At 41.7% G+C, this 27,616-nt stretch overlaps 2 protein-coding genes and 1 long non-coding RNA gene across 8 annotated transcripts in view; 1 reads left to right on the top strand and 2 right to left on the bottom strand.

Moving 5' to 3' along the window:
- Positions 1-3,700: 3,700 nt before the first annotated feature.
- LOC121846115 lies at positions 3,701-7,484 on the bottom strand. Its single transcript, XR_006083023.1, has 3 exons — positions 6,477-7,484; positions 6,272-6,314; positions 3,701-6,176 (listed from the first exon to the last, which is right to left on the bottom strand). It is a non-coding gene; the product is annotated as an uncharacterized LOC121846115 (long non-coding RNA).
- Positions 7,485-10,524: 3,040 nt separating this feature from the next.
- LOC112238809 lies at positions 10,525-13,761 on the top strand. Its single transcript, XM_024407343.2, has 6 exons — positions 10,525-11,567; positions 11,838-12,167; positions 12,331-12,657; positions 12,762-12,812; positions 12,994-13,095; positions 13,358-13,761. Exons 1-6 carry the CDS (start codon positions 11,480-11,482, stop codon positions 13,492-13,494), a joined length of 1,035 nt encoding a protein of 344 aa, XP_024263111.2. The 5' UTR covers positions 10,525-11,479; the 3' UTR covers positions 13,495-13,761.
- Positions 13,762-15,908: 2,147 nt separating this feature from the next.
- si:ch211-220f16.2 (golgin subfamily B member 1) overlaps positions 15,909-27,616 on the bottom strand; it is a 53,522-nt gene continuing 41,814 nt past the window's right edge. For 5 of the 6 annotated variants that reach the window (XM_042319026.1, XM_042319027.1, XM_042319028.1 and 2 more), the window contains 6 exons: positions 26,680-26,884; positions 26,366-26,506; positions 24,659-24,759; positions 24,210-24,323; positions 20,938-21,052; positions 15,909-19,298 (listed from right to left, as the gene is read on the bottom strand). In XM_042319026.1, the coding sequence (XP_042174960.1) occupies positions 19,140-19,298; positions 20,938-21,052; positions 24,210-24,323; positions 24,659-24,759; positions 26,366-26,506; positions 26,680-26,884 (835 nt within the window). In that variant the 3' untranslated portion in view covers positions 15,909-19,139. The remainder of the gene's footprint in view (positions 19,299-20,937; positions 21,053-24,209; positions 24,324-24,658; positions 24,760-26,365; positions 26,507-26,679; positions 26,885-27,616) is intronic. The other variant, XM_042319025.1, reaches the window with a different exon arrangement.

Consider the following 27,616-nt stretch of genomic DNA (forward strand, 5'->3'; position numbering starts at 1 on the left):
CGTGTCAGGCCACCGCTCCGTGTCTCTAACAGGCTGCTGCTGCTTCTGCTCCACATTGCAATGATTATGGTCCTGCAAAATGGAGGTCCAAATATCCCCGCATGCATTGGACTGGTCATAGAGAGAGGGGAAGAATCTGGATTTGTTGGCATTCATCTTGTTTTCACTTTTCAGTAGGTCATGAATTCAGGTTTGTTTGGATTCGAAAGGTGAATGCACCTGGTGATTCTGGAACCATTACCTCAAGTTCTTCATGTTCTAAACCTTTTGTTGCATTTTAAATTGCGCAGTAGGCTAAACCAGTAGGCTAAGCCAGTAGGCTAAACCAGTAGGCTAAACCAGTAGGCTAAACCAGGCTAAACCAGTAGGCTAAGCCAGTAGGCTAAACCAGTAGGCTAAACCAGTAGGCTAAGCCAGTAGGCTAAACCAGTAGGCTAAACCAGTAGGCTAAACCAGTAGGCTAAACCAGTAGGCTAAACCAATAGGCTAAGCCAGTAGGCTAAACCAGTAGGCTAAACCAGTAGGCTAAACCAGTAGGCTAAACCAGTAGGCTAAACCAGTAGGCTAAACCAGTAGGCTAAACCAGTAGGCTAAACCAGTAGGCTAAACCAGTAGGCTAAACCAGTAGGCTAAACCAGTAGGCTAAACCAGTAGGCTAAACCAGTAGGCTAAACCAGTAGGCTAAACCAGTAGGCTAAACCAGTAGGCTAAACCAGTAGGCTAAACCAGTAGGCTAAACCAGTAGGCTAAACCAGTAGGCTAAACCAGTAGGCTAAACCAGTAGGCTAAGCCAGTAGGCTAAACCAGTAGGCTAAGCCAATAGGCTAAGCCAGTAGGCTAAACCAGTAGGCTAAGACCTAATGCTAAAAGGAAACACTTAATCGAGAGAAAAAAATCCTAAAGCAAATAAATGATTCAATATTAGAGTTTAGCATATTATATTTCAACCTGGCAGTTGGTCTACAGTATATGTTAGGCTTTACTGCACAGATAATGTGAAATATTGCGCAGACTCAATCAGCGAGAAAAAAATCCTAAAGCAAATACATTGTGCAATGATATGGAGTTTAGCATTTTTAATTTCAACCTGGTGGTAGGTCTATGTTAGAATTTACTGCACAGATAATATTGAGCAGACTCAATCAGCAGGACCCCCCACCCCTTTAATTATATCACCATATTGCAGGACAACTGTCCTACAAAATAAAATAAAATAGCTTCTGAAGTTTGTACATTTCAGACTTGATAATCCCCTATGAAAAATGTATCAACCTCTACAAAAATCTTAATTTATTATAATCCACATAATTCATATTTCCTGTTGCTGCAGGATTATTTTCCTGCGGTATCAAACTGGCTCAAATTCAGATTCTACTTCTATACTGCATGCTTTTGTATATGCAATCAATAGTTTGACAAGAGTAAGAAGAAATGAGGGTATTTTCAAAGTAGGCCTACACTAATAATAAAAACACCCAGAGTGTAATGAACACGAGGGGAGACCGAGAGCTGGTTTCAAGCGTAGGGCACAGCAGGTGTTTATTGCAAAGGACCACAGGAGGAGGCAGGGACTACAGTCATGGCCAAAAGTTTTGTGAATGACACAAACATTAATTTTCACAAAGTCTGCTGCCTCAGTTTGTATGATGGCAATTTGCATATACTCCAGAATGTTATGAAGTGTGATCAGATGAATTGCAATTAATTGCAAAGTCCCTCTTTGCCATGCAAATGAACTGAATCCCCCAAAAAACATTTCCAATGCATTTCAGTCCTGTCACAAAAGGACCAGCTGACATCATGTCAGTGATTCTCTCATTAACACAGGTGTGAGTGTTGATGAGGACAAGGCTGGAGATCACTCTGATCATGCTGACTGAGTTTGAATAACAGACTGGAAGCTTCAAAAGGAGGTTGGTGCTTGGACTCATTGTTCTTCCTCTGTCAAACATGGTTACCTGCAAAGAAACACGTGCCGTCATCATTGCTTTGCACAAAAAGGGCTTCACAGGCAAGGATATTGTTGCCAGTAAGATTGCACAGAAATCAACCATTTATCAGATCATCAAGAACTTCAAGGAGAGCGGTTCAATTGTTGTGGAGAAGGCTTCAGGGCGCCCAAGAAAGTCCAGCAAGCGCCAGGAACGTCTCCTAAAGTTGATTCAGCTGCTGGATCGGGGCACCACCAGTACAGAGCTTGCTCATGAATGGTAGAAGGCAGGTGTGAGTGCATCTGCATGCACAGTGAGGTGAAGACTTTTGGAGGATGGCCTGGTGTCAAGAAGGGCAGCAAAAAAGCCACTTCTCTACAGGAAAAACATCAGGGACAGACTGATATTCTGCAAAAGGGACAGGGATTGGACTGCTGAGGACTGGGGTAAAGTCATTTTCTCTGAATCCCCTTTCCAATTGTTTGGGACATCCGGAAAAGACAAGGTGAGCGCTACCATCAGTCCTGTGTCATGCCAACAGTAAAGCATCCTGAGACCATTCATGTGTGGGGTTGCATCTCAGCCAAGGGAGTGGCTCACCCACAATTTTGCCTAAGAACACAGCCATGAATAAAGAATGGTACCAACACATCCTCCGAGAGCAACTTCTCCCAACCATCCAGGAACAGTTTGGTGACGAACAATGCCTTTTCCAGCATGATGGAGCACCTTGCCATAAGGCAAAAGTGATAACTAAGCGGCTCGGGGAACAAAACATAGATATTTTGGGTCCATGGCCAGGAAACTCCCCAGACCTTAATCCCATTGAGAACTTGTGGTCAATCCTCGAGAGGCGGGTGGACAAACAAAACCCCACAAATTCGGACAAAATCCAAGCGTTGATTATGCAAGAATGGGCTGCCATCAGTCAGGATGTGGCCCAGAAGCTAATTGACAGCATGCCAGGGCGGATTGCAGAGGTCTTGAAAAAGACTGCAAATATTGACTCTTTGGCATCAACTTCATGTAATTGTCAATAAAAGCCTTTGACGCTTATGAAATGCTTGTAATTATACTTCAGTATTCCATAGCAACATCTTACAAGAATATCTAAAGACACTGAAGCAGCAAACCTTGTGGAAATTAATATTTGTGTCATTCTCAACTTTTGGCCACGACTGTAGTAATGTAGTCCGGGAGATCCGAAGTACAGGCATGGAACAGGCAAAAAGGCATTGTTAGTGAGGCAGGCAAAAACTGTCATACACAGTGGGCGTAAATCACAGGAAACCCAGCGCTCTGAAAGACCAAATCAAAATCAAATCAAATTTATATAGACCTTCGTACATCAGCTGATATCTCAAAGTGCTGTACAGAAACCCAGCCTAAAACCTCAAACAGCAAGCAATGCAGGTGTAGAATCACGGTGGCTAGGAAAAACTTCATAGAAAGGCCAAAACCTAGGAAGAAACCTAGAGAGGAACCAGGCTATGTGGGGTGGCCAGTCCTCTTCTGGCTGTGCCGGGTGGAGATTATAACAGAACATGGCCCAAGATGTTCAAATGTTCATAAATGACCAGCATGGTCGAATAATAATAAGGCAGAACAGTTGAAACTGGAGCAGCAGCACGGCCAGGTGGACTGGGGACAGCAAGGAGTCATCATGTCAGGTAGTCCTGAGGCATGGTCCTAGGGCTCAGGTCCTCCGAGAGAGAGAAAGAAAGAGAGAATTAGAGAGAGCACACTTAAATTCACACAGGACACCGAATAGGACAGGAGAAGTACTCCAGATATAACAAACTGACCCTAGCCCCCCGACACATAAACTCCTGCAGCATAAATACTGGAGGCTGAAAGACATGTGTCACAGAACAAACAGTACCTCACAGTGATGGGGTGCCAAGAACTGAAATAAATAGTGTGTGCTAATGACTAACAGGTGTGTGAACAGGTGATTAGAATTCAGGTGATTGGGATCTGGAGTGTGTGTTGAAAGCAGATGTTACACAGTGTAGGTTACCTTCCGACACACATTTACCTATAATAATTCAATTAAATTCCAGATGCTCAAAGCGCTGTCAGTGGGGAAACTCACTTTACCCTATAATTATTCAAGAATTTATTTTAAATAATCAAAACAACAGTGGAAGGAAGGATGGCCATTGTCATTGCATCTTATGTGTAAAGCCTTTGAAAAACCACATCGGAAATTTGTCTTCACAATTAGGCTACTGATTATTTATTCGGTAGGAAAAAAACATTCAGTAGGGCAGGGCAGGGATATGGTTCCTTTATTCAAGAGTACAGAAAGTAAACTACAGGCCATGTCATACATTTTGACAGTATTCCTAAACACATATTTTTTTAACTGAAAGTCTCACGTCTAATTTGGGCAATAAGTGAAACTATCACCAATTTCTAATCTAGAGTAGGAGGAGAGCTCCTTATTCTCCTAATGGAAATAATGTACTTTTTACTCCATACATTTTCCTGACACCCAAAAGTACTTGTTACATTTCGAATGATTGGCAGGACACGAAAATTGCCAAATTCACACTTATCAAGATAACTTCCTCCTTACTGCCTCTGATCTGACAGACTCAATGAACACAAATGCTTTGTTTGTAAATGATTGCCTAAGTGTTGGAGTGTGCCCCTGGCCATCCATAAGTGTTTTGTTTAACATAAGGAAGGTACAATTATTTATACTTTTAATTTGACTTTTGATAAGTGACTTTCACTTTTATTTGAGTCATTTTCTATTAAGGTATCTTTACTTTTACTCAAGTATGACAATTGAGTACTTTTTCCACCACTGGTTAATCGTCATATTGTCTGTGATAACTGTTTTAACCACAGTGTTTCGTAGCACTCTTAATCGGTCAGTTGCATGGCAGGAATCTTGTCCTATTTTTCTTGGAGTGGTGTAAAAGTAAAAGTTGTCAAAAATATAAATAGTAAAGTAAAGTACAGATACCCCATCCAGCTTAAGTAGTGCTTCAGGGTATTCTTACTTACAATTGAAGTCGGAAGTTCACATACACTTAGGTTGGAGTTATTAAAACTCATTTTTCAACCACTCCACAAATTTCTTGTTTAACAAACTATCTACATTGTGCATGACACAAGTCATTTTTCCAACAACTGCTTACAGACAGAAGAGAGAATAAAGTAGACGGCGCACGTCAAACGTTTGATTTATGACCCAATGACATGATGGCGTGTGCATGCTTCATGTCTATGAAGCAGGAATGTCTGGGAGGGTGATTGTGTGTGTGTGTGTGTGTGTGTGTGTGTGTGTGTGTGTGTGTGTGTGTGTGTGTGTGTGTGTTAGAAACAAGGTCCCTTCGCATTGTGTACATTTCAAGCTTTCAATAACAATAAAACAGCCATCTAAATAATGTTTCTCGGCCTAACACACTGTTGAGTTTCCTATTTAGTTCTCTTTATATGTACATGCACAGAGCTTCCAGGTGGCTCCAGCCTATGGATGTTCGGTGCATGTACACCGGGGAGATTAGAACCCCAAAGAAAGATCCTAAAGGTCATTCAGGTTTAGGTTTAGGTTTAGGGTGTAATAACTTTAGGGAAACCACATGTCACACTATGTACAGACATAGAGAGCCAACACATAAAGGTGTAACAGGGATGAATGGATATTCAATGTACAACAGTAGTCTTCTGTAACAAGCAATACGTGTTAAATATGTGTCACAGTCAATCATGACAGCCTCTTTATAAAAAGGCCTTTACTTATGACTTAAACAGAATAATTTTATACCCAGCTTATTCATTAATGCTGTGGGATAAATCAGGTGTTTCTAGGTGGGCTTAAACAAATCTACAGTGAAACAAACGTGTACACTTTACATACATGTTTATTGACTTTTAAAAAGACCACAGTAACATGACAGATATAGTGGAGATGCATGCTACAAAAATCTTCTAGTGGATATTCAATGTACAACAGTAGTCTTCTGTAACAAACAATACGTGTTAAATATGTGTCACAGTCAATCATGACAGCCTCTTTATGAAAGGCCTTTACTTATGACTTAAACAGTTTCATTTTCTACCCATCTTATTCATTAATGCTGTGGGCATACCCAGGATTTACATGCTGGACGGATTATCTACCCATGGAGGGAAAATTTACCGAGCTTTGATGGAGCGTGCAAGAATGTCATGGCGTAGGGGGGAATCGGAAACGGCAGGATGTCAACACCTATAACCAGGACCTTTTATCTGTAAGAAAGGAAAAAGGTTTAATTATGACATGCTTTAAACTGTATGTACTTAATATTTAGAATTAAATAAATGGTTTTAAAATTGTATCTCACCCTTAAACGAAAGGGGATCTCTCGTTTTCTCTCTCGCCCCGGTCTGTCACGGAGAAATGCAATGTCTTTCAATTTTTTTTTTTTTAATGTATTATTTTATAGTCTTTCCTACAATATTAAAGATGATTAAAGTTTAGTACGTCTTAAAAAAGTTTGTACTAAAAATGTTGGAATTAAATAAAAGGAATGTAAAACAGTATCTCACCCTTTAACGATAGGAATATGTCCTTTCCATATATCACCAAGCATGCCCCAGGAGAAAAAGACTTACGGAAAATCAGGGTGCGTGCGCGGGTGTGCGTGTTTCAAAAACACGAGGTGTGTGTGTGTTTCAAAAACAACAATGCTCAGGCATCTGCACTCAAGGCCCTTTCTCTCTCTGTGTAGGGGATCGTTTGAAACCAAGGTTTGCACTATCATGCATACAGTATGTCCAGATATCTGCCTACCCCCCATCAAAAAGTGTGACGGGGTCTCTTAAAATGGGCACTTTCGATTCATTAACACACAGGTCTTTCAAATCCGAATTTAAATTCAAACACCCCAGAGGATGTGGTTGGGGGGGTAAAAAGTTAAACACCCCAGAAAGAATACAGTATGTCTAGACCGACCCCCGGGGTTAAACAATGTTATTTCTAATCAGCGCTCGGTGCCCCACCCCGGTCTAAATCAAAAAGGCAATAAACTAATTCCGTACTTCCTCTAGTTAGGGACACAAAAGCGGAGCGAGTCTAGTGAAGCATATACTTTCCCACTCTGTTAGCACCGCTTTAGCGCAGCTACAAACCCACAGGCCAACAGCCCCGAATATTTATCGGTCAGGACAGATAAAAAAAACGATCATCAGTGAATCCCTCCTAATGGAGCTTTCTGAAGGTGAGTTCGTGAAAAATATATATTAGATTTGGATGCGGGGGATTGTTTGAATATTATGAATATTATTGTAATATTAAACAGGAGTTATATGTGTTTTAAACCGATGACAGCGATTTAAAAAAAAATGTAAAATGCCCATATTCTTGTAATTTAAAAAATGTATATCGTATAACTGTTAATATTATCTAACGTTCGAAAGATATTCAGAGGCTACCGGACATAAGTGATTGGGAAGTGACAGTTAGACGGGGATTCTCAGAAGCAAACTGCGCCCTGTCCTTTACGTAGCCCTTCACCATCACACTATTTTCGGCGTAAATCCCCCCCCCCAAAAAAATCCACAATGATATTTATATATTAAAAAACGAAAAGTGTGCGCTCTGAACGACTTCGGAAGAGCAGATGAAACAGCTGCTATTCTATGTTTTTGTACTAACGGCCTTACCCTAATTCCAAACACCAGGCAGCAGTCCCAGGACAGATAAAACGATAATCGGGGAATCCTTCCTTCCTCATGGAACTTTTTGAAGGGGAGTTGAATATTCAAGGTGATGTGTGTATATACATATATATTATTTAAGAATGATAGGTATTAATTCTAGGCATTTACATGTATGTTTTTAAAAATGAAGGCTATTTATACAATGAAACAATGTTTTTTATTCATACTGTTTGTAAACAATAGCTTCTGCCCTCTTAGGGTCTACTTGACCCGCTTATTGATTAGAAAGTATGATTAGAAACCAAGGCCAACTATATTCAATCTGTGATTAGCAACGATAATTAGAAGCTATGACAAAACTATGATAATAAACTATGAACAACTATGAAGACAGGGCTGTGTGTGTGTGAACGATGACCTATTATTTAAGTGTGGAATATATTCTCTCTCTCTCTCAGGCTATGAAAAAGACAAAAGATAGGACATTGACTCCTGAGTGTTACTTATGCCCACTCTACAGCAACCCTGGTTGTTGTATGACCCTGAGGGGCATCTAAGAATGTTGGAACATCTACAACTATTGAAGATGCAAAAAGGGGTTTTCAGAAATACATTTGGTTTGCAGATATGTAGTATTATAAAAATAATATAACATGATTATCATAATCTTTAGTCTTATTATGTTACATGTGAGACATAACCAGAAATGTCAACGTAGACAACTTACAAGAATGTGTTTACCAGGCGGTGATGAAAACACTTTAAAGGAGCTCTAATTCCAACAGGCAAGGAGATATATTTAATACAATTACCCCCTTTAAAACTGTTGCTGCAATATCACTTCTCAATGTGTACATTTCAAGCTTTCAACAACAATAAACCAACCATCTCAATAATGTTTCTCGGACTAACACACTGTTGAGGTTCCTATTTACTAAAGAACAACCACTAAGACAAAACACAAAAAAGTTGTAATATAATCTGTATACATGTCATTCTATACGGAAAACAGGTACATTTTGAAAGATTATGATGTTGATGTGATTTTTAATTCATCTCTCAATTTAGGATAATACTGTTTATTTTAAACTTTACTTCAATTGTATTATTTATCATGTCTCATACCCGGCTAATACACTACCAAGCCATGCAAACAGCCATGGAGTTAACCCAGAACAGGTGTGTGTCTTTTTTGGATCAATACTTGATCAAGAATGCCCAATAGGCTTGATCTGATCCTCAACCCTATTACGACAGCATATAATGCACAGTCATATGCAAAACCATAAAACTCTGACAAGAAAACAATGAAAACCTTAACACGACTACATGCATTGCCATTATTTTAGTTTCCATCCACCAATGGTTGAATTTGGTACTTTTTCTCTGTACATGCACCAAGCCTCCAAGTGGCTGACAACAGTATTCTTAATGAGAAATATAGCCTAATAAACAAATGTCTGCATAATGAAAGACATGAAAACTGTATCCAACAATGTATTTCCATCTGTATAAAATGTTGATATTGTCAGTAAGGTCACGGAGACTAACAATAGACAATAGTTATTGTGGGAGGTTTAGGGTTCAAATATATGGGAAGGATCAGGAATGTTAGAGATTTGGTCACAGTGGCGATTTTGAACGAGGGAGATTAGAACCCCAAAGTAATAAGGGGTAAGAGATCCTAAAGGTAATTTCATATTTCGGTTTAGGGGGTTAGTCCCCTCCTGTTCACTCATGACTGCACGGCCAGGCACGACTCCAACACCATCATTAAGTTTGCCGATGACACAACAGTGGAAGGCCCGATCACCGACAATGACGAGACAGTTTATAGGGAGGAGTTCTGTTACGATAAATGAGTGAGGAGGTGTGGAGTCAGGCGCAGAGAGCAAAATATGTGGGAAAAAACACGCTTTAATGTCCCGGAAACATAACATGAACCAAAAGTAGAAAAACAAATGAACAGAAATATAAACGGACAGCGTGAAACCCAAATACAAACAAACTGCACTCAAACAACAAAACAGACTAACAAGCCCACACGAAACAGAAGCGGGCTGAACAAACTATATATAACCCTACCCTAACAACCAAACAAGAAACAGGTGATACCAATCAGACAAAACCAAAGGAACACAGAACAACGGATCGGCGATAGCTAGTAGACCGGCGACGACGACCGCCGAGCGCTACCCGAACAAGAAGGGGAGTCACCTTCGGTAATATTCGTGACAAGTTCAGAGACCTGGCTGTGTGGTGCCAGGACAACAACCTCTCCCTCAACGTGATCAAGACAAAGGAGATGATTGTGGACTACGGGAAAAATAGGACCGAGCACCTCCCCGTACTCATCGACGGGGCTTCAGTGGAGCAGGTTTAGAGCTTCATTGACTCTGTACCGGTGCCCACCTGTATACAGTATAGTCTCGCTATTATTATTTTACTGCTGATCTTCAATTACTTGTTACCTTTATTTTTTATTCCTATTGTATTTTTTTTAAACTGCATTGTTGGTTAGGGGTTCGTAAGTAAGCATTTCACTGTAAGGTCTACCTGTTGTATTCCTTGCATGTGACTAATAAAATTAGATTTGATTTAAAAAATTATATATTTATCTGGTGTCAATGTCACGAATATTACCGAAGGTGGCTCCCCTTCTTGTTCGGGTGGCGCTCGGTGTCGCCGGTCTACTAGCTGCCAGCGATCCTTTGTTCTGTGTTCGTTTGGTTTTGTCTAATTGGTTTCACCTGTTCATTGTTTGGTTGTTAGGGTGGGGTTATTTAAGTTCATTTAGCCCGCTTCTGTTTGTGTGGGCTTGTTCTTCTGTATTTGTGAGAGGTGTTAGTGTTAGTGTTAGTGTTAGTGTTAGTGTTAGTGTTAGTGTTAGTGTTAGTGTTAGTGTTAGTGTTAGTGTTAGTGTTAGTGTTAGTGTTAGTGTTAGTGTTAGTGTTAGTGTTAGTGTTAGTGTTAGTGTTAGTGTTAGTGTTAGTGTTTTGTTGGGTTTTCGCCCTGTCCTAGTATTTCACAATATAGTTACGCCTGTGTTGGGTATACTATTTTGTTCCTGTGAATTTTTGGACGTTAAAGCGTGTTTTTTCCCGCATCCTTTGCTCTCTGCGCCTGACTCCACACCCATTCACTCATTGAGCGTTACAGTCCAAATGACCTCAATCGGTGACTTGAGGGATAAGAAAACATTGAAACCGTGTTTAAGCAAATACATTGTATACTATAGCAGAAGTATTTCATAGAGTTGGCCAGCAGGTCTGGGATCGATCAGAGATGTATTTTCATAGTCTCTCTTTCTTTGTCCCTGTTTGTCTTAGATTGTATAAAACACTGTCGTGGTCACAAGGATTGTGCTCCATCTCTCCTTAAAATATTCTATGTTTGATTTGGGACAAAATAAAGGTTGAGATTGATTTAACCTTCTTGCGTAATACTCCTCAAATTAAAGTGTTATACTGTATTTCAATATGTACAATGTATTATTATCTGTAGGCTTTAGTAGACAACAGAAAGGCTTGACTCTAAATCCAGAACACCTGAAATACATATATTTATTACAAGAGGTGTAGGGTCTTTTCAGAATAGGCCAACAGTAATGTTTCGATTCACTGGCAGACCCAGTTTATGTGGACTCCTGTTTATCTGTATCCATCTCAACAAGATCATGATCAAAGAACAATGCAGGTAAGACCACAGCCATTATATTGGTTTAGATGTTAGCAGCAGACATACTCTTCATAAAAACCACAGAGGAAGTAGTGGTAGCGGAAGTAGCCCACAGATAAAAACAGTCAAACAGTGCTTTACGTTGCATTAGACAAGACAAAGATGAGTATAGTTCAGTGTGTATTATCAGTGAACTAAAGACCAAGGCTCAAATGAAGACAATGGATGCATATAAGTCTAATGAAGGAGGGAAAGGCTTGGTTGGGATCCTCCTCCTGCTGTTTGCAAAACAACTTCAAGGTACTGACCAGAATATTTCAAATATTTTTTTCACTCTACTATTCAATATATATAAAAAAAAAACATTATTATCTAATTAAGAACAGTGTCCTGCTTTGAGCAAATTATTATACGCAAATCATCCAATGATTTTATTAATGATGCTAATGAAGGCCATACTATGTGTAATGTCCATTAATGCCAAGTCAAGTTTTGAGAATACTCTAAAACATTTGTTGTTACGGAATCCAATATTTTGCTGTGGTGTTTCATAATATTTTTCTCCCACAGGGCAACATCCCATCTGTGATGACTATATTAGAGTGTCTCGGAACACTGTGGTTCAAGCTTTTGTCATGGAGAAACTGACGATTAACTGTACTGTAGGATTCTGCACTGATCTACCACAAGTCTCTTGGTTTAAACTGAACAAAGGCATCTTCAATCCTGTGACCAAAACTCCTCACATCCAAGCCCAGTGGAATTACTTAACAAGTAACTCAGGAATTTCATTCCTGCATTTTACTAATCCCTCCTTAGATGATGCTGGACTGTACAGGTGTTCAGTTAATGCAGATCAATCAATGATCATTAGCTATTCCATCACTGTCATAGTAAATGGTAAGATCAACTTTCTTCATGTAATTCAAATGCTGTCCATCTATGCCTCTTGACTACTGTACATTAGAATTCCATGCAGCTAAATTCCTGATTTCCCAAAACCGCTATTCAAATGAGATGTTTGCCTTATTTCAGGCTTGAGTGCGCTTGTTTTAATTCACAGATTGTCAAGCAGAGTTTTCTGTGTCTGATGGCTGTTGGTGGAGGGCTCCCATCTCTGCCTCTGTCACTGTGTCTTGTGGGGTGAGATTCAGGTTTGCGCTCATAGTGTCATGGTGCAGGGAAGATTGGGACACCTGTTTACCCCTAAAGGGTCCGTCCAGACACACCCTCACCTGGAATCATACAGGTCCAGGGACAGGTGTGTCCTACCTGACCCTCCACAACATCACCCTGTCTGACTCAGGATACTACCGTTGTTTCGTCTGTCTTCCTGACTACTGTGATGTAGACACCAGATCCAGCCAACCGATGGGCCTTCACGTGACCAGTAAGTGCAGTATGTTAACTTTGTAATGCTGAAGTGTCCCACTGAAAGGTTATGCTTTGAAATGACTAGATAGACTCAACCTGTTCTGGTCCCCTCCCCCTCAGGAAGTGGTGAAGTGATGGAACACTGTGGAGAAGATGAACATCCTGTCTGTGGTAGGTCTTACTCTCGTCACACGGTCAACACATGATCAACTGCAGCTATTTATTTAATAGGAAATGTATGAGATCCAGTTGCCAGTGATTTGAGATATTCATGACTATTTTCCTCATGAAAAAGTTGACCCTGTGGCTTAGTTTTGTCCTTTTGTTATTGTTGTGGTTGTTGTTTTACCAGACATGCTCAGTGTCATCGTGGACATCACTCGCATCATCCTGTTTGTGGTTGCCACCTTGGTTGTCATGACACTGACCCTGTGTTGGGTTCTGAAAGCCAGAGGTAAGGTGCTCTAGTCTACACCACAGCATCACTAAAGAAAAAACAGCACAAGTACCTTGTCTATTCTAAAGTCTTGTTACATGAGTTTTCCAGGTCACCAATGACCTATCATTTATCATCATGTCTCCTTCTTTTATGAGAAAAGTCAGGGCTATAACTGAAACCAGAGGTCATACATATTGATGCCTTGCTACACACATTATTATAATACATTCACTGTGTCATATTTTCCCTCTTGCTTTGTCAACCCCCTGGTCTATAGGAAAATGGAGTCCTCCAGTGTGGAATGCATTGGAGCTTCCAGAGTGGAGCCTGAGCAAAACATACCACCTGACACTGAGATGGGTGCAGAGGAAGACCTTGATGAGGTTTATGATGACTGTGTGTGATTCTGTGTAGATATACTCTATTGCATTGGGTTTATGTTATAGCAGACCATTTTGGTCTTTTTGGTTGTTTTCAGTGGGTTTTGCTGGCATGTCTGTTGCTAATAAATTACCAGTCATTTTCATGGCATATTATGTAGTTGGTTTTTGAATGGCTTGCTTAAAATGCTCTTAAAACAGTATAGTGTAAGAGATGACTGTACAGGTTATAGATATGTAGGCTTAGACGAGCTCAATGTCTTGTTTGGACTTTTAATGTATTTTCTTTTACAAATAAAAAAATACATATGAACCTACCAATGGAAAGTACCATCTCTGAGTCATTCTCATGATTCAGCCTGTTGAATTCTGTCCATATAAGTTTTTACTTGTTTTTATCAATTGTACAGCCAGAGTAGTTTATATGACAAGAGTCTAAATGCTACATTTGTGGGAATTACACTGAGATGGACTGGTTACAACAACAGACCTGCAGGAGAGTCCGAACAGAGTGGAACAGAGCAGGGTGAAGTTTGGGGAGGTTGTAGTAATACCATAAACCACAAGCCATTCTCTGTAGGGGCAGTGGTAGAGACCACTCTTTCACTTCGCAACGTTTTCACCTATGTAGACAGTGTTATTGCACTGGAGATAATGAAAATGAGGTAGAAAAGGAAAAACCAAAAACCAGCAGACACTAGGTGCTCCATTGAGTTTAACACCCCTGGTCTAAATGCTATAGTTGTGGAAATGACACTGAGATGGACTGGTTACAACATCCGACGTGTAGTGGATTAAGTAGGAGTGGGAGCTGATTTCAGACTGGGTATATTCTTTATCAGTTTCCCCACATGTTCTCAGTGATTTATCTTGATCTTCATGTTTCTGGAGACCAGGGCTGTGATCTCTTTCTGCACGTGGTCACTGATACCAGAGTACATGGTGGTACCACCACATAGGACATTGTTGGCATACAGGTCCTTATGGATGTCAATGTCACTTCATGATGACTTCATACCTGGGAGGGGGCAGCACAGCATCCTTATTTCAACACCAACCCACCACCTTTGTTCATGGCCATAGAGCTAGATTTGAATGTAATCTGACCATAGCACCGGTTCCAATCCAAGTACCAATGTCGTTTAACAAATTCCAGGTGTTTACATTTCTTGGATGACATGAAATAGAGCTCTTACGCCACTCACACCAGTGTTGGGTTTGTTGAAAGAAGGATGCATAAACAGAAAATAACCCCCTACTGTAAAGAAATGGTGGTGGATCATTGATGTTTTGGGGCTATTCTGCTTCCACTGGTCCTTGGGCCCTTGTTAAGGTCAATGGCATCATGAACTTTACCCAGTACCAGGACATTTTAGCTCAAAACCTGGTTGCCTCTGCCAGGAGGCTGACACTTTGCTGCAATTAGATCTTCTAGCAAGTCAATAAACCCAAGCACAAACCAAAATCTAGAAGCAGGAGAAATTACTTTAGCTCAGCTGGCTAACTACCCTAAATATTATGAAACAACTCCATATTTCCTAGCCTGGTACCAAATCTGTTTGTGCTCTGGACAACTCCATTGTTCATTCTCAAGCCAAACATGTTTGGTAAACAATGAGTGACAAGGAGTTGGCATGATGGCACAGACTGGCACTCAGGCTACATATGTCCTAGTGCAGAGAGATAATAAATACACTTGTTATTAGTATGACATTCTCTCAGTACTTCGCATGCTAAATATGAAACAGTTAGTAGGGTTTTCTGACCATCTGACCTGGCCAGGATAAAGTCTAGGTTCCAGTTAGATCCTATTACTAGGGCCCAGTTAGATCCTATTACTAGGGCCCAGTTAGATCCTATTACTAGGGCCCAGTTAGATCCTATTACTAGGGCCCAGTTAGATCCTATTACTAGGGCCCAGTTAGATCCTATTACTAGGGCCCAGTTAGATCCTATTACTAGGGCCCAGTTAGATCCTATTACTAGGGCCCAGTTAGATCCTATTACTAGGGTCCAGATAGATCCTATTACTAGGTTCCAGATTAGTATTTCTTTATCAGGACACGTGGTCAGATAAAACTCCTGGCCCTACATTATGTTGAATATCTTTGCTGAAGGAGAGAAGGGAAACCTCCACCCCCTGATGTGAAATGAGATGCATACAATTGGGAGTTTTAGTGCATAGCTTTGAATGCAGCAGTCTTGTATAACTAAGCTTGTGGAGACACAGAATTCAGTCCCATTCAAAATCCTATTTTCCCTAACCCCTACCCTAGCTCCTAACCCCACCACTAATTCTAACCTTAACCCTAAACCCCCTGGAAATAGCATTTGTCCTTGTGGGGACAAACAAAATGTCCCCAGTTGGTCAAATCTTTGTTGTTCGTTTACTATTTTTGTGGGGACTTCACGTCCACACACACACACATCAAAAACAGGTAACTTGAGTCGTGTTTTTCAAACAGATTTATTAAAATTCCTTTCTTCGTGAAAGTCAACCTCTCAAGGTATTGAACCCATTAATGCCTGGATAGGATAGTATTGCTGTCCAAATGATTTGACTTCTAAAAAATAGAGCCTATTTAGAAAATATGACATTTTGTTTTCACTCAGTAGCATTTCCTCTTATAAATAGATGTATTTTGTCATCCTTTCCTCAATCACACCATCTATACAGACCATCAGGACCACGGTACCATAACACCAACATTAGAACAGGGTGGTATCCATAGAGATAGATAGAGGACTCATCTACGTATACAGACCATCAGGACCACAGTACCACAACACCAATGTTAGAACAGGGTGGTATCCATAGAGATAGATAGATAGAGGACTCATCTACGTATACAGACCATCAGGACCACAACACCAACGTTAGAACAGGGTGGTATCCATTATCTTTGTATCTGTGCCATTACAGCGTCTGACAGCATGGGCAGTGCCATTGTAGTAGTCAATATTCTTCTCCACGATTAGCTGATTCCTCCTAATGAACTGGTTGGACATGACTCCAACAGGGTCACCAGGAGGGATCAGCCAATGAAGTTGGAAGTCCAACCCAGTTGACTACATTAAAATGGTGGAAGCCCTCAATGGTGCTGCCCATGCTAATACAGCCTTTTGGCCACTAGAGGCCTCTATTAATCTCTATGGTGGTATCCCACAAAGCAGGAGCAATGTTTTTAGCTCAGCTGGCTAACTACCGTAAATATTCTGAAACACTAGATTTCCTATCCTGGTCCCAAATCTGTTTGTGTTCTGGCCAACTCCATTGCTCATTGTCAAGCCAAATGTGTTTGGTATAACAATGAGTGAGAAAGAGTTGGCATGATGGCACAAACAAACAGCTTGTCACTCAGACTTCATATTTCCTAGTGCAGAGAGGTAAAACACACTTGTTATAAGTATGACATTCTCTCAGTTCGTCCCATGCTAAACTTGAAACAGATGAGATACGAACCAGAGAAATACAAATGATATCTCATGTGTCTCAAAGTAAGTGTCTCAAAGTAAGATGGCTGACATACTGTCTCCTGCTTTGTGAATTGCCACCCTGCACTATCAATCAAGTGATTAAATCAGCATGTAATCAATCAACAGATGAAGTAGAAATGTACAGTGAACAACAGAGCATTGGGGGGCACAGAGCAACAAATACAGATACATAAATACACACAGTAGACTTTCAAGGGTGCACACTCGCACCCTTTTACACTCCACCCTTAAATACAACATCTTACTTACACACTTACCAGGGTGCACACTCGCACCCTTTTACACTCCACCCTTAAATACAACATCTTACTTACACACTTACCAGGGTGCACACTTGCACACTTTTACACTCCACCCTTAAATACAACATCTTACTTACACACTTACCAGGGTACAGGGCACTTACAGGGCTCACAAACAGGGTAGGAGGATATTCTCCAGACCATGTGATCTGACAAGGTAAAACCTTTAGGTTCCAGATAGATCCAATTACTAAGGTCCAGTAGATCCTATTACTAGGGGTCAGTTAGATCCTATTACTAGGGTCCAGTTAGATCCTATTACTAGGGCCAGTTAGATCCTATTACTAGGGTCCAGAAGATCCTATTACTAGGGTCCAGATAGATCCTATTACTAGGGTCCAGATAGATCCTATTACTAGGGTCCAGATAGATCCTATTACTAGGGTCCAGATAGATCCTATTACTAGGGTCCAGATAGATCCTATTACTAGGGTCCAGATAGATCCTATTACTAGGGTCCAGATAGATCCTATTACTAGGGTCCAGATAGATCCTATTACTAGGGTCCAGATAGATACTATTACTAGGGTCCAGATAGATCCTATTACTAGGGTCCAGATAGATCCTATTACTAGGGTCCAGATAGATCCTATTACTAGGGTCCAGATAGATCCTATTACTAGGGGCCAGTTAGATCCTATTACTAGGGTCCAGATCAGTATTTCCTTATCAGGACACGTGGTCAGATAAAACTCCTGGCCCTACATTATGTTGAATATCTTTGCTGAAGGAGAGAAGGAAAAAAAAAACACCCCCTGATGAGAGTTTTAGTGCATAGCTATGAATGCAGCAGCTATAGAATAGACCTTATAATTGTGCCAAGGCCACCATGAGACAGTTATTACCCAGGAGACACCAGGGGGTGCCAAAGGGAACATTATGCCATGGCCTGGTAGTGCCAGGTTGAGCACACAGTGGGTTTGGTATTGGGGAGAAGGGTTGAGCAGCAGTGCAATTACATAGGCATCTTTGCAGAAATAGTACTATTGGCTTTTCCCACCCTTCTCTCCTGAAATACCGTATCTGTGTCTTGCCAGACATCAGCATTAGTCTGAGTGGGGCAGTTCCATCATGTTGTTGGTGAATCATCTTAGACTTACACCAGTCTTTGTTCCCCAAGGTGAATCTAAATGAGGTTACAGTGGACTAGTGTTTATTTCTTGTACACGTGCAAATGAACACACACACCTGCGCACACAAATGTGTTTCAAACACACACACACACACGTACGTACGCACGTCTTAGGCTAGCGTTCATGTAGACTGGATATGGCTTTCTGTTCCGTCTCAGGCTTTAACACATAATAGACAGGATCGAAACGGCACTTTCTCCTGAGACACTCCAAAGGCTGAGTCTTAATAGTCAATAACAGTCTTCTTCCTCTCGCCTACATCTGCACTGATCTGACAAAAAAAATGGGTGAAAACAAGAAGGTAGGATCTAACCAAAGGATCCACTTTCAGCTGTCCATTTTCTTTTCAGACCAGTGAGAACCAAGGGTAGGAGGCGAGGTGAAGAAGCCACAAGACTTGAGACACACCCCAAAAGCCCTCACTCTTATGAAAACTCTGGATACTAGACAAAAACCTGCAGCTTATTCTGAAAGGTGGAATAACATTCCAGGGGAAAAAGACATGGTTAACTACCTCGAAATGGAGTAGAACAGACATTCCTCTTTGTCGTGGAGGAAACGGGCCATGGTGTCTTGTCTACACATGACATTTGTATCTGCAATGTTAACACCCCCAGCGTCAAGTGAACTACATAGAAAAACATTGCGCAGAACAAACCGTCTTTGTCATGGAGGAAACGTGCCTCAGTCTGCTCTATAAATTATATTTCTATCTGCAATTTGTGATTGTTTTCACCCCCACGGCACTAGAGGGCGCCGGTGAGGCACATGAGGACAGCCACGTGCAGAATCAGCAGGTAGCCAAGGAAGAGGTAGCGCGAGCGGGCCCGTGATGTCAGCAGCTTGGAGCAGTACAGGCTCCGCCCCCGAAGCCAGCGCCTGCAGGCCAGCATCCCGCCTTTCACCTGGGTAGGAGGGGGGGAGGGAGGAGAGGGAGAGTCGTTCGTCAAACAGGCATTGGTAATCATATTGGTTGCCATTGGTCATCATACATGTGATTGATGATTGGTGAGTCAAGAAGAACAGTCCTAGCCTGAGTGCCAGTCTGCTTGTGCCATCATTTCAACTCCTTGTCATGCCAAACATGTTTGCCTTGCAATGACAGTAATGGAGTTGGCCAGAGCACATAGTAGAATGAGGATGCACATGTCACAAAACACACGTTTCAGCTTGATTCTTTTTACATTTGTTGAATTCAATATCTAAACCAGCCCCAACATGATTTATGCTTTATGATTTATGCCTTATGCTGACAAGAGCACAAACAGATCTGGGACCAGGTAGTTCTGCATCGGTGGCGGCCGGTGCCGTTTAAGATTAGGGAGGATGTTGTTTTTTGGTGCATGGCCTTATTTCTATTACATCATAATGGATGATGTCATTCATATTCTATTCACCCAGCTAAATGTAACATCCATAGGTTTAGGCTCCTACAAGATACTCAACTTTGCCGTATATGTATCATGATGTTGCTACACCCTCCTAGCCTACAAATGAAAGTTTATAACGTAGTTGCACAGGTCGAGAGACAAATTTTGGTAATCAAAATGACAGACAGGCTGCATATAATCACACAAAACAGTGTACAGCAAGCAATGCAGCCTTGAACACACCTGCCTGCGTTTAGCTGATCTGGGCTGTAAAATCATTAGTCCAAACAGTTGCAAAATGGAAAACTACATTTTCTTTGGACAAAGTCTCTCCCCATTTTTTTTCCTTTTCTTTTTTAAAACCGTTTTCTCCCCAATTTCGTGGTTTCCAATTGGTAGTTACAGTCCTGTCTCATCGCTGCAACTCCCGTACGGACTCGGGAGAGGCGAAGGTCGATCCCTGCCGGCCAAACCCTCCCCTAACCCGGACGACGCTGGGCCAATTGTGTGCCGCCCCATGGGTTTCCCGGTCGCGGTCGGCTGCGACAGAGCCTGGACTCGAACCCAGAATCTCTAGTGGCACAGCTAGCACTGCGATGCAGTACCTTAGACCACTGCGCCACTCAGGAGGCCCATATTTGCTTCCATTTATTAAGAAACGTTTTGAAACAGAATCGGCGGAATGAATACACCCGATCACACAGTTCACTTTCATAGTATCCACATACAGCATCAAACACTTTCCTTCTGGCATCTACAGGCTCTCCTCCTCTCACCTTTTCCCTTCGCTTGTGGACTTCAGTGCATAACAGTGGTCTGTGACCAGGTGCAACAACAAAAACCGTCTCCAAGCCAAACCGCTACTCAGCCTTCATTATTGTCACCATATTAAGGTTAACGTCAACCTAGAACTAACACGTTAGTAAACCCACAATCCAATCCATGTGTATAATCACACAAAACAGTGTACAGCAAGCAGTTTAGCAGTTACACCGACGGGCCACGGTGGCAAAAAAAAATACAAATGAATTGGATTGAGATGCAGCCCATGCAAAGAAACAGACATCCCTGGCTTAATCAGACCGATTTGAATGGGGACTTTTAAAATTATGCCAAATAACTTTCCACAGGATTGCGGACATCGACTAATTTAAGTTTTGTGAGTAACACTGACCTTGCGTGTGACCAGGGGTTCGTTGGGGTTGAGGATGAGGGCCTCCCACTCCTCCTCTGTATCCAGCTGGATGCTGAAGTCTCTCTGGGTCGTCCTGGATGGACTGGAGTCAACGCTGGAGAGGAAAGAGATGCCCTTACTACTAAGTGTGTGTGTGAATTCAATTCATCGGCGGAATGAATACACCCGATCACACAGTTCACTTTCATAGTATCCACATACAGCATCAAATTACTTTATTCATGTGCTTCTGCAACAACAAGCAAAACTACCACAGCGACAACCATTCACATCATCATCAAATCATCATGAACCGTTACCAGCATAACAACTACTGACCGGTCTATTTAAAAAGCACCTGTGTCAGAAAGTAGGAACATGTGCCAAAGAGAAAGGGTCTATTCTCATTGATGAGAATGAAGAATCATTTTGAAAGATTCTCGAGAGTAGGAGCTAAGGGTCTATTCTTATTCACCAGAATTAAGGAGAATTTCTAGAGATTCTCGAGAGGTATTGATTCTCGAGAGACATTACTGTAATGTAAAGTTAAGTATTTCTCACGTCTCAAACGATACCTCCGGAGTTCACGCACAGCACTCACCCCACAGCTGCACCCCTCTAAGCAGGACAGTGTAAACAGCATTTTCAATGTATAGTTTATTGAGTTTTCACCTGAAACTGCAGTAACAGCCTGCTACATTCTGAAATGATCGCTGTATATTTAAGAAAGTGATGCTCAACAGTGTTTTTCCTCCCTTGGCTGATCTGAGCCAACATCCAGGCAAGGAGCTGATCAACTCACTAGGGGATTTATCAAAGTACTCAGTCGCAATTTTGCATTTACCACATATAATAACTTCCACGATATTGATAAAATGAAGCCTGGTTTGTTCAAAGGTGACTTTAATATGCTGAAACTATACTTTTCGTATGAGAGGGGTAAACGTTAACGTTTGATATGCTAACGTTACTAGCTAGCATAGCTGACTAGCCGTATTATTGTCTTACTTACATGAGCAGTTAGGGTTAAGGGCACACTAGCAGATTTCTTTCACCTAGTCGGCTCTGGGATTCGAACCAGCAAACGCTCGGTTACCTGTACAAGGCCTTAAACGCTGGGCTACCTGCTCCCCATTGCAAGCTACATCTTGCAAGCTAAGTTTAGCTAATACGCGTAAGAACGAGAAAAAAAAGCTTTAATTGTCTGCACATGCTTGTGAATTGTTGCATTATTCAAGAGTGTGATACGGTTTGGTTGCATTATTCAAGAGTGTAATACGGTTTGGTTGCATTATTCAAGAGTGTAATAGGGTTTGGTTGCATTATTCAAGAGTGTAATACGGTTTGGTTGCATTATTCAAGAGTGTAATAGGGTTTGGTTGCATTATTCAAGAGTGTAATAGGGTTTGGTTGCATTATTCAAGAGTGTAATACGGTTTGGTTGCATTATTCAAGAGTGTAATAGGGTTTGGTTGCATTATTCAAGAGTGTAATAGGGTTTGGTTGCATTATTCAAGAGTGTAATAGGGTTTGGTTGCATTATTCAAGAGTGTAATAGGGTTTGGTTGCATTATTCAAGAGTGTAATAGGGTTTGGTTGCATTATTCAAGAGTGTAATAGGGTTTGGTTGCATTATTCAAAGAGTTTGTGCATTATTCAAGAGTGTAGGGTTTGGTTGCATATTCAAGAGTGTGATACGGTTTGGTTGCATTATTCAAGAGTGTAATAGGGTTTGGTTGCATTATTCAAGAGTGTAATAGGGTTTGGTTGCATTATTCAAGAGTGTTTGGTTTGGTTGCATTATTCAAGAGTGTAATAGGGTTTGGTTGCATTATTCAAGAGTGTAATAGGGTTTGGTTGCATTATTCAAGAGTGTGATACGGTTTGGTTGCATTACATTATTCAAGAGTGTAATACGGTTTGGTTGCATTATTCAAGAGTGTAATACGGTTTGGTTGCATTATTCAAGAGTGTAATAGGGTTTGGTTGCATTATTCAAGAGTGTAATACAGTTTGGTTGCATTATTCAAGAGCGTAGTTAATATATTTTAGAGGAAAAGTTGCTTGCATTGTTGAATAGTTTCAAAGCTTACTGGCTAGTCAGTGGCTATTGCCATACTGATATTTACAGAGAATTTGGAGCTGCAGAGCAAGAATGTCACGTTGCCAGTCTCAACGAGAGGTAAGGCAAGCTTGTAACGTAAATTGAAAAGTTGATGTATATATTATGTAAATTGAAATCTTGTCATGCTGCCTCTCCTTAAATATTTGTCAATGAGAATAGTCTCTAAGTGCATTTGTGTGTGTATTACACCATGCGCCATTGTGCGCAAATCGATATTGTCCCTCCACACGATCACGATACACAGGTTGAAATATCAAAACAAACTCTGAACCAATTATATTAATTTGGGGACAGGTCGAATAGCATTAAACATTTATGGCAATTTATCTAGCTAGCAGTTACTAGCTAATTTGTCTTATTTAGCTAGCTTTCTGTTGCTTGCTAATTTGTCCTGGGATATAAACATTGAGTTGTTATTTTACCTGAAATGCACAAGGTCCTCTACTCCGACAATTCATCCACACATAAAACGGTCAACCGAATCGTTTCTAGTCATCTATCCTCATTCCAGGCCTTTTCTTCTTTGGACTTTATATGCCGATTGGCAACTAACTTTCATAATAAGATGTATTACCACAACCAACCGACCGACCTCTGTTCATATTTCAATCACCCATGTGGGTATATGCTTCTAAAAGCCAATGAGGAGATGGGAGAGGCAGGACTTGCATTGCGTTCAGCGTCACAAATAGAAGCAACTTCTATTTTAGCGCTTGCGAGCAGTGTGGGTGCAATGATTGAATAACATTATTATTTTGCAACGCTCGCGCACGCGTTCGGTTTGGGTAGCATGATAGAGTGTGAGAGACAGAGACAGAGTGTGTATGTTATTAATGGTCAAATTAAAGTTTATTAGCTACATTTCCTGCCGTCTCCCCTAATGTCAGTGATGGCTGTAGTGAACGTTGAGAATGCTGTGAGGCCAGACTGCTGTTTGTCATGACAATGAGTTGGCATGGTAACTCAAACAGACTGGCACCCACACATAGTGTGAGAATAGCTGTGTGTGTGTGTCCAGTTGTGGCAAAATCTTTACCTATCCCAGTACTACAGAATACATATTATCCTCCTCCTCAGACCAGACCCCTCCCCTAGGCATGTCTCAACCCTGCATTAGTGTGTGTGTGTGTGTGTGTGTGCGTGTCACCTCTTGGCTCTGTCCTCAGCCAGTCCCAGAGCTTCCTCGGCTGCTTCCCTCCTTGTCCTCTCTTCAGCCAGACTCTCACTTAGCTGAACCACGCTCTGCTCCACCTCCACCAGCCTGGAACACACACACACAATGTAGTCATTCTGACACTCCTTCATGCCAAACAGTCTGGCATCACGGTATTCTCAATGTTCACTATGAAACCGTATTTATGAGAGGTCACTGATTGGTTGTTGATATATATGAAGACTGGCAGACTGTTTGGCTTGACACTGACAGCAATGGTTGGCAAGAGCACAAACAGATCTGGAAACAGGCTAACCATGCATGGACACAGAGAGCGAGAGAAAGAAAGAGAGAACATAATAGAGAGAGAGCAAAACATACCAAGAAAGTGAGAGAGTGAGAGAGAGTTTGAGAGAGAGACAGACGAAGGGACAGAGAGTCACCTGGTCCTGAGCTCGCCGGCCTCCAGTGCTTCCATGTCTACCACAGCACTGCTCCTCTCCTGGGGAGCTCCCGGAGCCACTTCTACAGACACCGCCCCCTGCTGGACGGGAGAGCAAACAGCAGGACATTTGAGCTGATTCACTTCAGTAGGATGAGCATGTGTCCAACGTTATATGCAAACATACATATACAGTATATCACAAAAGTGAGTACACCCCTCACATTTTTGTAAATATTTGAGTATATCTTTTCATGTGACAACACTGAAGAAATGACACTTTAACAATGGGAATTGATGGGAAATGATGTAAAATATATCACTAGCCACTTTAAACAATGCTACCTAATATAATGTTTACATACCCTACATTATTCATCTCATATTTATATGTATATACTGTACTCTATATCATCTACTGCATCTTTATGTAATACATGTATCACTAGCCACTTTAACTATGCCACTTTGTTTACATACCCTACATTACTCATCTCATATGTATATACTGTACTCGATACCATCTACTGCATCTTGCCTATGCCGTTCTGTACCATCACTCATTCATATATCTTTATGTACATATTCTTTATCCCCTTACACTTGTGTCTATAAGGTAGTAGTTTTGGAATTGTTAGCTAGATTACTTGTTGGTTATTACGGCATTGTCGGAACTAGAAGCACAAGCATTTCGCTACACTCGCATTAACATCTGCTAACCATGTGTATGTGACAAATAAAATTTGATTTGACTTTGCTACAATGTAAAGTAGTGAGTGTACAGCTTGTATAACAGTGTACATTTGCTGTCCTTTCAAAATAACTCAACACACATGACTCAAATGTCTCAACCGCTGGCAACAAAAGTGAGTACACCCCTAAGTGAAAATGTCCAAATTGGGCCCAATTAGCCATTTTCCCTCCCTGGTGTCATGTGACTCATTAGTGTTACAAGGTCTCAGGTGTGAATGGGGAGCAGGTGTGTTAAATTTGGTGTCATCGCTCTCACACTCCCTCATACTGACTGGTCACTGGAAGTTCAACATGGCACCTCATGGCAAAGAACTCTATGAGGATCTGAAAAAAAGAATAGTTTCTCTACATAAGATGGCCTGGGCTACAAGAAGATTGCCAAGACCCTGAAACTGAGCTGCAGCACGGTGGCCAAGACCATACAGCGGTTTAACTGGACAGGTTCCACTCAGAACAGGCCTCGCCATGCTCGACCAAAGAAGTTGAGTACACGTGCTCAGCGTCATATCCAGAGGTTGTCTTTGGGAAATAGACATATGAGTGCTGCCAGCATTGCTGCAGAGGTTGAAGGGGTGGGGGGTCAGCCTGTCAGTGCTCAGACCATACGCCGTACACTGCATCAAATTGGTCTGCATGGCTGTCGTCCCAGAAGGAAGCCTCTTCTAAAGATGATGCACAAGAAAGCCCGCAAACAGTTTGCAAAGTGTCATTTCTTCAGTGTTGTCACATGAAAAGATATACTCAAATATTTACAAAAATGTGAGGGGTGTACTCACTTTTGTGATATACTGTAGTAACCTACTGACACAGAGCACAGCCAGGCTACTATTCATTAAAACACACACGGACAAGGATACACACAAAGTCAGACACATATACCAGACAAACACACACAAACACACTATAGTCATTCAGACACCAGACAAGCCTGAGACACACACACACGACTTTCTACCTTTGCAAGGCCCTGGTGGTGCTGGTTAGGCAGGGCCTGGTTCTCCAGCCAATAGCAGCGGTTCTGGGTGTCTCTCAGCGTCTGAGACACTGCCCTCAGCTGGGCCGACACACCCCCTTTCTCCTCCACCACCTGCTGCAGCTGAGATAGGGAGATGAGAAGAGGACAGAGGAGCGGTTGGGAGGAGAGAAGATCTGTGTTGAGTATGGTGAACTTAGTGGAAACTGATTCAATACCTGTGCGTTGGTTTCTGTGTTCAGCACTTTGGTTGCAGAGCTGATTTGGGTTGTTTTGTGAGTGCGTGCGTTCAGTACCTTGGCGTTGAGCTGCTGGCAGTGCAGATCTCTCTGCTGGATCTCATAGAGGCAGCGCTGCAGGTGACTCTGCAGCTGAGTTCTCTCTGCCTGGAGCTGGGTCAGTGACGGGTCATCAGACACATCCTTCCCCACCAGGGCCATGGTCTCCTTCCTCTCCCCAGCCAGACGCTGGCACTCAGACTGCAGCCTGCTACTCTCAGACCTGGGGAAGAACAGAGGTCAGAGGTCATTGCAGCAACACTTGAGTGACCCACTGGTGGACCCAGTCAGTAGTGTGGTTTCTTCAGTAGCCTCTGTTTAGTAGCGGACAATCAATCTATTTGTATGGCTGTAGTAAGCATTGAACCACTACTGGGCAAACCAAGGAACACACATGGAGGCGTGGGTCAGGGGAGATTCCAAATCCACTTCAAACACAGTCAATATAAGAGGTGTATTGAAAATAGATGTGCCTTTTTTTCTTCAATTCTCTAACAAATGGAATTGAGACCTGGTTTGTATTGGAGATGGGATTGGCAGGAGATCTAGCAGCTGAAGGGGATTGTCACCACGTGACAACTCATATAGTGCTTGACCATGGGGACCTGCCAGGGCATGTGAGCGAGTGGGGGTTGGGAGAACTCTGTGTGGGTGGGGAGACAACCTGAAGGGACACCATGAGGACAGATAGATGGGCTGTCACCTGCTGGTGAGCTAAAGACTGTCTGGTGCAGCAACAGTTTCCACTGTGGTAACTAGATGCCATCTGTTGCATAACAATTATATAATTTGCTATTTTTTTTGTGAAATGTGACACGGGGCCTTTGTTCACCATTTACACTCAGGGGAATTGGCAAATATGAATAGGGCCAAATTGAAATTTTTCTAACAGAAAATAATATGAGAAGCATAGGGCTATGTACAATCATGGTAGCAGTTGAAAGGGAACACCTTG

Source organism: Oncorhynchus tshawytscha, unplaced genomic scaffold (assembly GCF_018296145.1).
Source record: "Oncorhynchus tshawytscha isolate Ot180627B unplaced genomic scaffold, Otsh_v2.0 Un_contig_57_pilon_pilon, whole genome shotgun sequence".
NCBI lineage: Eukaryota > Metazoa > Chordata > Actinopteri > Salmoniformes > Salmonidae > Oncorhynchus > Oncorhynchus tshawytscha.

Coding starts and splice junctions, on each gene's coding strand:
- LOC112238809 (XM_024407343.2), top strand. CDS start 11,480: ATGAAGACAATGGATGCATATAAGTCTAATGAAGGAGGGAAAGGCTTG. Junction 12,658..12,761: donor GATGGGCCTTCACGTGACCA/GTAAGTGCAGTA, acceptor CCTCCCCCTCAG/GAAGTGGTGAAGTGATGGAA. Junction 13,096..13,357: donor TTGGGTTCTGAAAGCCAGAG/GTAAGGTGCTCT, acceptor CCTGGTCTATAG/GAAAATGGAGTCCTCCAGTG.